Source organism: Scylla paramamosain, chromosome 41 (genome assembly GCF_035594125.1).
Source record: "Scylla paramamosain isolate STU-SP2022 chromosome 41, ASM3559412v1, whole genome shotgun sequence".
Classification (NCBI taxonomy): Eukaryota; Metazoa; Arthropoda; class Malacostraca; order Decapoda; family Portunidae; genus Scylla; species Scylla paramamosain.
The window spans coordinates 13,889,467-13,899,466 of NC_087191.1; the positions used below are offsets into that span (position 1 = coordinate 13,889,467).

Sequence of the window (10,000 nt, forward strand, 5' to 3'; positions counted from 1 at the left end):
ATACTGTAATCAGACTACAACGTTACAATGACCAGGCTACAGTGACACGCTGACCTCGCCATAGTGCCACGCTGATTTGGCCACAGTGCCTCGCTGACCTCGCCACACTGCCACGCTGACCTGGCCACCAGGCCATGCTTACCAGTCCACCATTAACGGGCCACGATGTGACCAGACTACAATTCCATTACAGGCCACAATGCCACGCTCACCAGGCCAAGGTGACCCAGGGCACACTGACCAAGCCACAGTAATCATCACCATTGGCTCCTGGTGCCCACCAACAGCCATGCCCGAGTCATCAAGTGTCACCAGCATAGGGCCATAAGGTGTCACCAGTGCAGGTGACCAGTACAGGGTGACTAGTACTGGTGACCAGAACTAGTAACACTACTGGTGACACTGTACTAGTGACCAGTACTTATGATACTGTACTGGTGATCAGTACAGTGTCACCAGTACAGGGTCACCAATTCTGGTCACCAATACAGTCACTAGTAGTGGTAGTAGTAGTAGTAGTGTGACCAGTACTGGTCACCAATACAGTGTCACCAGTACTGTTCAGCAATACACTGTTACTAGTACTAGTCACCAATACAGTGTCACCAGTACTGGTCACTAATACACTGTTACTAGTACTGATCACCAATACAATGTCACCATTACTGGTCACCAATACAATGTCACCAGTACTGGTCACCAATATACTGTTACTAGTACTGGTCACCAATACACTGTTACTAGCACTGGTCACCAATACAGTGTCACCAGTACTGGTCACCAATACACTATTACTAGTACTGGTCACCAATACAATGTCACCATTACTGGTCACCAATACAATGTCACCAGTACTGGTCACCAATACAGTGGCACCAGTACTGGTCACCAATACAGTGCCACCAGTACTGGTCAGCAATACACTGTTACTAGTACTGGTCACCAATACAGTGTCACTACTACTGGCCACCAGTACAGTGTCACCAATACAGTGTCACCAGTACAGTGCCACCAAAACAGTATCATCAGTACTGGTCACCAATACAGTGTCATCAGTACAATGTCACCAATACAGTGTCACCAATACAGTGTCATCAGTACAGGACAACAGTACAGTGTCACCAATACTATGTCATCAGTACTGGTCACCAGTATAGTGTCACTAATACAGTGTCACCAGTAATGGTCACCTATACAGTGTCACCAATATGGTGTCACCAATACAGTGTCACCAAAACAGTATCATCATTACTGGTCACCAATATGGTGTCACCAGTACAATGTCACCAGTAAAGTGTTACCAATGAAGTATGACCAATACAGTGTCATCAGTACTGGTCACCAATACAGTGTCACTAATAGTGTCACCAACACAGTGTCACCAATACAGTGTCACCAATACTGGTCACCAACACAGTGTCACCAATAGTGTCATCAGTACTGGTCATCAACACTGTCACCAATACAGTGTCATTAATACTGGTCACCAATACAATGTCACCAGTACTGGTCACTAACACAGTCCATTGTCACCAATACAGTGTCACCAGTACAGTGTCACCAATACGGGATCACCAGTAAAGAATCACCACATAACATCACAATGAAATTTCATGCAATAAATCAGGCACACCACATTACTTCACCTTCCCACCATACATTTGTGGGTGTGTGTGTGTGTGTGTGTGTGTGTGTGTGTGTGTGTGTGTGTAGTGAAGTCTGGGTGGGTGAGTGTATGTCAGGAATGATGACAGTGTCAGGTGTGTTCTTTGTGTCCTGGTGAGATGAGGTCAAGTGAAGTCAGTGTGTGCCAGGAAGGTTGTGTCCACACAACAGCAACACTTCCACCAACCATGTAAACACAGAAACACTCCCCTACATGCAACACACTTTAAACAATATCAAATCAATACCAGATACATGTGTGGTGCTGATGCTCCCTCTCTGTCCTACACCAATATGCCTGTATACACCACCTTCCTTCCTGCAACTCACACTACATACACTTTCTAGCCTCCATTCACTGATAGTTTATATTAATTTTTACTCTCTCTTTTTCCCTCTGATAATTATTTTCTTCATATTTTCATTTCACCAGTTACTAACTGACTCATCAATACATCTCTATACACAATCTTCCTTCCTTCCACTCACATACACACACTTCCCTGCAGTCACTGATAATATTAGTTTTATTCTTTTTTTTCTCCCTGATCATTATCTTCATATCTTTATTCATTGATTCATTGATTTTTTTTGTTGAATTTTGAGTGTGTGTGTGTGTGTGTGTGTGTGTGTGTGTGTGTGTGTGTGTGTGTGTGTGTGTGTGTGTGTGTGTGTGTGTGTGTGTGTGTGTGTGTGTGTGTGTGTATGTGTATTTTAGCTAGTTGTGGTTTATGGGAGGGGAATAATCTCATAGTATCCCATCTCCATATCTATCCAGTTTGGTCATTAAAAGCATGGACAGTTACAGCATTGACAATGTGTGTGTGTGTGTGTGTGTGTGTGTGTGTGTGTGTGTGTGTGTGTGTGTGTGTGTGTGAGACAGGGTGTGGACTTCAGAGTGAAGGAGCATTTCAAAGACAGAGGGAGTAAGCATTGGGTGAGTTGGCTTGGGACCACAGACCACATTCTGAAGGACTTCAGCACCTCATCTTCACTACACACAAAAAGCTCTACTTGAAGTGCATTCTTAGAGTGAATATGCTCTGCTTTTTACTGCAGTGTTATGGTGTGGTGTGGTGTGAGGATGTTGGTGTTACTGGTGTGGTGCAACAGTGTGACATGTTGGCAGTGGTGCTGTAAGTGTTAATGCCAAGTCCCGTCTCAGCATGGTGTGGTAGAGGCGTGGCATGCCGGGCCGCGCCGCCACAGCTGCGGTGGTGGAGGGTCGGCCTGATGGGGGCGCAGGATGAAGCCGACACATATGGCTTCACGCCATCCCGGCAGCCCCCTGGGCCCCCGCCGCTGGTCCAGCAGCCACAGTCTGCCAGCTACCTTTCCTCCCCCCCCCCTTCCCGCCCCACTGGCCATGCTGCCCCCCGGCCCCAGACCTACCGCAGCCTGAGGGGCATCCTGACCAAGGCCCACCCCTGAGGACACCCCTCGACGTGGCGGCTCCGTAAGGGACTATCAGGACACCGGCCCCCGCACCCAAAGGGACTACCAGGATGGGCCCCGCTTGGCCCAGCAGGACCAATACCCCGAGCCTCCGCCCACATGAGCCTCCAGGGACTACCACTACGACCATACTGGCCCCAGGGACTACCACAAGGCCCTCCCGGGGTGCCAGGGACTACCAGGGGGTGGCTAGGGATGCAAGGGTGCTGGACTCCCCCCGGGGCACCAAAGAGTACCTGGACAGCACCAGGGGAAGGGGTGGAGTACCCTTCGGCTCCCAGGGACGGCAGTTTTAGCCCCTCCAAGGCTGCCCGCAGCTACCAGGACCTGGCCCGCCCCTCGGGGGAGTACCAGAACATTTCCCGTGCTACCAGGGCTTACCAGGACACTGCCACAACCCCCCGGGGTGCCAAGGATCTGGAGGGCATTCCCAGGGCTGCCTCTAGGGACTACAGCAAGAACGTGCCACGGCCCCGGTCCATCCGCACCCACCAGGCAGCCTTCAGGGACGCTCCTCTGCCAGGGAGTACCAAGACCGGCCCCGCTCCTCCTCCACCAGGGGCTACCAGGACAACCACCGGGGCACCAGGGACTCCTCCCGGGGCAGCACCAGGGAGTACCCTGAGTCTACTCGCAGCGTCAGGGACCACCACGCTGCCCGCACCAACGGGGACTACCAGGACCTGACCCGGCCCACCAGGGACCACAACTCCCCCCGCTCCATCCCCAGGGACTACCAGGATCTGGCCCGGGGCACCACCAGAGACTGCCAGGACTCCACCAGAAGTAGCAGGACCTACCAGGACAGCACCAGGGCCACTAGGAGTTACCAGGATGGCCCCCACCTCACCAGGGACCACCAGGGGTCAGGCAGGGTCACCAAGGGCTACCAGAGCATGCCCAGATCCACCAGAGAATACCAGGACACTAGTACAAAGGCTACTAGGGACTACCCAGACACTGCCAGCACCAGGGGCATCAGGGGAAGCACCAGAGACACACTGCCATCCTCACGCTCCTTCAGGGACTACCAGGCCACCAGGAGCTCAAGGTCAGACTCCCTACAAGCCCTGAAGGGGATGAAAGAGGAGAAAGAAAGAGGAAGAAGATGTAATGACTCACTGGGATTCTGAAAGAGGGGAGCGAGGAACGGGAGAGAGAGGGGAGAGGGGAGAGAGGGCAACTTATAACTACCACAGACAAACCTCTCCTTCCCCCAATGACACCCGCACCCTCCCCCTCCCCCTAGCACGCACCCCCGTCACCCCACACACTCCCCAGCACTACTCAGGCCAGGAGGTCCGCCCCCCTGCCTCCCCCCTCACCCTCCTCACACCACCCCAACCAGTCCATCACCACCCCTCCACAACCACCACAGTACCTCCACCAGCTACCACCACATCCACAGTTACCAGTTATCCAGTGGAAGTAGACAGGCGCTCGTACGGCCAGTGGACTCCAATCAAGGTGAGTGTTTGTCTGTTTGTGTGTTTGTGTTTGCCTTTAGTATACTTATGGTGTTTGTGTGTGTGTGTGTGATCCAGTCTCCATACACAAACATACATAACCATCTAGTTTTTTCTTGTGTATGTCTGTGTCAAGGGAAATACAAGTATACATGAACAAGATTACAGTACACTACATGCATATAAATACTAATTGCTGTACTCACCAATCACTGACTCTTGATGTGGTGATGTGGTGGAGATGTTCTATTTCACTGGGGCAGGACAGGAGGTGGTGGTGTGGTGATGTGGTGATGCAATGATGTGATGTTGTGGGTGCTCTCTTCATTCACCAAGCAAGACAGGAAGTGTAATGGGTGGTGTGGTGGTGCATAACACTGTCTTCACCACATCTGCCAAGACAATACAAGATTAAACATTAATGACTTACAATGAAAAACAAGATGGAGATAGACAAATTAGGAAAGAAATAGCTTTCTATAGAGTATTACTGTGTGTGTGTGTGTGTGTGTGTGTGTGTGTGTGTGTGTGTGTGTGTGTGTGTGTGTGTGTGTCACTAATTTCTATCTCTTTCTCTCTCTCCTGAGAACTATTTCATATTGCTGTACATCAACATGAAATATCACCACACAAGCCTCTCTCTCTTTCGTCTGCACCTCACAACACAACACATACACTTTATCACACTAATCAGTAAACAATACCAAAAGCTCCCCTTCTGCAGGCCTGACTCCTCCCTTTCATTCAGACCCTTTCTTTCCCTCTCTCTCAGCTTGCCCGCCTTCGTATCTCCCTCTATATTTACTCTTGATTCAAGTATACAACTCTACACCCATACTGACCTATAGGTACAGTGCAAATAGCTTTTCTTCCTCCCTGTTTTTCCTGTCTCTCTGGCCTGTCTGCCTCTTTCTCTCCCTCTCTACTGACTCATGGCTCAAAGATACAAGTCTAATTAAGCTTTAAACCTCTCTGTCTCTACAATATCATAAAACCTCAACACTCCAAACCAAACCAACCCTGCCAACACCTACCTGTCTCTCTGCCTCTCCCTCTGTCACTCAGTCTCCTGGTCTCTCTGTCTCTATCAAATACTTCACAGCTCAAACACAACATGCCAAACCACACACAACACTGTAGGCCAAACAAACTAATCTGCCAACACCTGCCTGTTTCTCTGCCACAGGCCAACACAAGTGCCGGGACTGCCTGGGGGCGTGTCCCGTACGCCACACTCATTGCTACTGTCATGTGCTGTGTGGGTGTGGGTGTGTTCTGTGGCACCTTGCACAGGGGCACCACTCTCACCCTGCGCCTCTTTCGGGAAGTGTTCAACCTTCACATCACATGGTAAGCAGAGGTCAGGACATGCCGGGTTACACTGGGTTGGGTTTGGGTTGGATTTGCTGGAAGGAAAGAGAAGAGAGGTTAGAATGTATAGGTCAGGTTAATGGAAGTCAGGTTAGGTTAGGTTTGGGTTAGGGTTGGGTTTGGTTAGGGTTAAGTTGAGTTTGGCCTGGGTTGGGTTTAGTTTACTGGAAGTGAAGAGAAGTTAGAATGCTTGTTTGGATAAGAAAGAAAGATGGAAGGATAAGAATAGTGATATATGGTCTCTCTCTCTCTCTCTCTCTCTCTCTCTCTCTCTTTCACTTTCATAATATTCTCTCATGACAATTAATCACAACCTGAAATATATCATACATTTTCTTAATTACTTTAACATTTTCCTTACTTTTACTTCCAATACAACAGAACAGAACATAAGAACCTTCATTGCATTTGGGTTAGTTTTTTGGGGACTGGGCAACATCGACAAGCATTTTTCTTCCTTTTCTATTGCTTTAGCCCAACGTCCCGCTCTTACATAATAAATAAATCAATAAAAGACATGGACTGTCACTTGCAGGTCTGACATTGGACTATATTCTAAAACACTACTGCATCTTACCACTACTACCAAGAGGGTCTGGTTGAAGCGGCACAGGTTTTAAAGGGAATTTTGGTGGTTCTAGTGACAGAATAACAAGATTTCTACATTATTAACAGGAGGAACACTCTTGAGAACCTGGCTAATCATGGCTATGACCTTTGAAAATAGTTGTGGTGAGAGAGCAAAGCATTTCTGAATGTGGGCCAATGAACCAACCCTTAGCTTCATGTTATCAAGTTAATAACAGCTGTGTCTTGCTGTAACAGGATGGAGCCAGTGCAGCTGTCCTTCATGGTGGTGGGGGGCTGGCATGGGCAGTCTTGGGGCTCATGATACTCATAGTTGGGTGTTTGTCCAGTGGTAACACTCTGCGTCGTGTCTACAACTCCTGGAGGGCAAGACTTGGGGGAAAAATTACCTGTGCTCTGGTCAGTGCTCCTGTGTGTTGCCTTTCTTAACTTCTCTTGTATTGTCTCTAAGATTCTCTCTCTCTCTCTCTCTCTCTCTCTTCTTAGCTTCTCTCATCTCTCAAGAATCTAGCCTCTGTGCTTTTTTATCTTCTAGTGATCTCTCAAGAATCTAGTCTCTGTACTTTTTTATCTTTTCTCATGATCTCTCAAGACTCTAGCCTCTGTGCTTTTTTATCTTCTCTCATGATCTCTTAAGAATATAGTCTGCTTTTTTTTTATCTTCTCTCATGATCTCTTAAGAATCTAGTCTCTGTGGCTTTTTTATCTTCTCTCATGATCTCTTAAGAATCTAGCCTCTGTGCTTTTTTTAATCTTAAGAATCTAGTCTCTGTGTTTTTTTTATCTTCTCTCATGATCTCTTAAGAATCTGGCCTCTGTGCTTTTTTATATCATTCAAAATTGTGCTCTTCTCTCAGTGTTTCCTGTGATGTCTCAAGAGTTCATCCTGTCTTTGTCAGTACTTTTTCACACATCACTCAAAATATCACTCACTTTTTCAGCTTTTCTTGGTGTCCTCTCAAGAATCTCACCTCTAATCTCAGAAGCCACATTTCTTTTATGTCTCTCAAAACATCTCTGCTTTTCTCAAGAGTCCAGCCTCTCTCTCTCTCTCTCTCCCAGAAACTGTACCTTTATACAGCATCTCTCAAAACTCTTCTTTTCTCAGCTTCTCTTGTTCCCTCTCAAGAATCCTGCCTCTCTTTGTCCCAGAAACTGTTCACTTTTTTTTTTTTTTTCATATTCCTCAACTTTCTCATGAATCCAGCCTCTCTCTGTCCCAGAAACTATTTTTTTTTCACATCAATCAAAACATGTATCCTTTTGTCCATTTCTCCTGCTTCTCTATCCTTAAAGCAGTAGATGTTTTCCTGTGGCAGTGTGTGAATAGTGTCTCCCATGCTGCCTTTTCTCTGTGAGTGTGTGAGCAGTGTTGTCCCCACAGCTGATGGGTGTGGCATACCTCCTCACACTGGCCTGGCTGCTCATGTTTGCCGGCCTCATCGCCATCACTGTCTTCTACACGCTGGCCTGGTTTCAATGCATCCATGTGCCACACACTGAATGCATCGACTACAAATCAATTCAGTGAGTGTGTGTGTTTTTTTCAGCTTTAAGACCATGACTGGTACTGACAATATAGTTTCCTTGGTTCACTGGAGTTTCTATCAATAACTTTATGAGAGAGTTGAAGTAATGAGACTGGTTTCCTTGCTCTCCTTGGAGAATTCCTCAACATTTTTTTGAGGCACAGTTGAGGAGAACCTGCCTTAAACCACTGACTGCTACTGACACTGTAAAAGAGAGAGAGAGAGAGAGAGAGAGAGAGAGAGAGAGAGAGAGAGAGAGAGAGAGAGAGAGAGAGAGAGAGAGAGAGAGAGAGAGAGAGAGAGAGAGTGAGAGAGAGAGAGAGAGAAGGAGAGAGAGAGAGAGAGAAGAAAGAGGAAAAAAGGAGAGAAAGGACATGAATTTAATAAAAGACTCCTTCAGGGTTTGTCTTCCCCTTCGAAGGATATATTATGGAAAGACACACAGGGAATAAATAGAGAACATGATTTTGGTATATGAACAGAGATGACAGAAAGAAGAAGGAGAAAAGAAGGGTAAAAAATTCTCAGATGCAAACATCAAATATTAACTAACATAACTCAGTCCACTTAATGATTATAAAACAGACATTATAATTGTTCTCCCACTGCAGGGTTTCTGTTCCCCCGCACCACCATTGAGGAGGAGAAGCGGGTGTGTTCGGGGGGCAAGAGGAAGCTGTTCTGTAAGGATTTTTGTCAACAATGGAGAAATATTGTGTCTCTTGGCCACTGCCTCTGCCCTTCTTGTCATTCTTTCCCTGGTAAGTGGTGATGGTCTTTTTGTTGGTCTCTCTCTCTCTCTCTCTCTCTCTCTCTCTCTCTCTCTCTCTCTCTCGTGTGTGTTATTTTATTTATTTATTTAATTTCTTTTACCTGAAGGTTAACACTTTCTCATACTGGTGTTAGGTTCATCAGTCTTTTTTTTTTTTTTGTTTATTCATGCATTTATTATAACAGATTAGGGTGTTCCCAGTAGTACTCTCTCTCTCTCTCCTCTCTCTCTCTCTCTCTCTCTCTCTCTCTCTCTCATATTCTCTACATGCTCCAATGAAAAACTAACTTGGTACAAGACTGAAATGATGAAAATGCAAAAACTGTGGTATGTGTGTGTGTTTTACTTATTTATTTATTTATTATTTTCATTCTTTTTTTTTTTACTTGAGCATTCAATGCATTTCTTATACCAGGTTAGTGTTCCCAATAATACGCACTCACTCTCTCACTCTGTGTGTGTGTGTGTGTGTGTGTGTGTGTGTGTGTGTGTGTGTGTGTTATTTACCTCCCACAGGTGCACTATCTGATGTGTCTTGCTGCCAACTATGCCCACATCAAGGATCACGGCAAGCTGATGGAGCTGCAGGAGATGCAGTTCCTTCACGAGTCTGAGATGTCCACGCTGCCCAAGGACCGATTCTGAAGCTGGGGAGGCCACGAACATCACCTGTGATATGACACGGTGGTACACGTCAGGAAAAGATGAGGATGTGGAGTTACAAAGTCAAAGAAAAGACATGGTGTTGCAAAATGTAGAACCAAAGATAAGGATGAAATATAAGGCATGGAATTATAAAACCTAGACCAGTGATAATAGTAACATTAAGGACCAAATATTAGGACATGGTATTACAAAATCTAAACAAGAGATAAGGACACATTATTACAGACACACAGAGGCTTCACTTAAATGCTTCAGTTCTTCATCCTGACTATTTTTTAAATTCAAATGTTTCTCCACTGTTACTTATAATAGTAATCAGGATAGGACAAGAAATAATGGGTTGAAGCATTGCAATTAGATTTTAAAAAAAGATAAAAAGGAACTGGTTCTCAAAGAGAGTGGTGGATGACTAGAACAGACTCAGTAATCAGACTGTTAGTGCTGAGTAAATCTATGGATAGGGATGACAGGTGAAAATAGGTAGGTAT

General features: G+C 46.3%; 2 protein-coding genes and 1 pseudogene across 11 annotated transcripts in view; 2 read left to right on the top strand and 1 right to left on the bottom strand.

Moving 5' to 3' along the window:
• LOC135092980 (collagen, type I, alpha 1b-like) overlaps nucleotides 1-4,194 on the top strand; it is a 6,777-nt gene extending 2,583 nt beyond the window's left edge. Inside the window, exons 2-4 of the mRNA XM_063991805.1 lie at nucleotides 2,725-3,758; nucleotides 3,851-4,050; nucleotides 4,145-4,194. Of these exons, the coding sequence (XP_063847875.1) occupies nucleotides 3,220-3,758; nucleotides 3,851-4,050; nucleotides 4,145-4,194 (789 nt within the window). The 5' untranslated portion in view covers nucleotides 2,725-3,219. The remainder of the gene's footprint in view (nucleotides 1-2,724; nucleotides 3,759-3,850; nucleotides 4,051-4,144) is intronic.
• The window catches only part of LOC135093113 (uncharacterized), a 51,279-nt gene that overhangs the window by 26,630 nt on the left and 14,649 nt on the right, over nucleotides 1-10,000 (bottom strand). For 6 of the 10 annotated variants that reach the window (XR_010263197.1, XR_010263201.1, XR_010263202.1 and 3 more), the window contains 3 exons: nucleotides 9,354-9,515; nucleotides 5,756-5,992; nucleotides 4,793-4,978 (listed from right to left, as the gene is read on the bottom strand). The gene's annotated coding sequence lies outside the window, so the exon portion shown is untranslated. Of the gene's footprint in view, nucleotides 1-4,792; nucleotides 4,979-5,755; nucleotides 5,993-6,732; nucleotides 8,279-9,353; nucleotides 9,516-10,000 lie in introns of all 10 variants that reach the window. The other 4 variants (XR_010263199.1, XR_010263198.1, XR_010263203.1 and 1 more) reach the window with 4 other exon arrangements.
• Nucleotides 4,086-9,491, top strand: LOC135093115 (neuronal membrane glycoprotein M6-a-like; annotated as a pseudogene).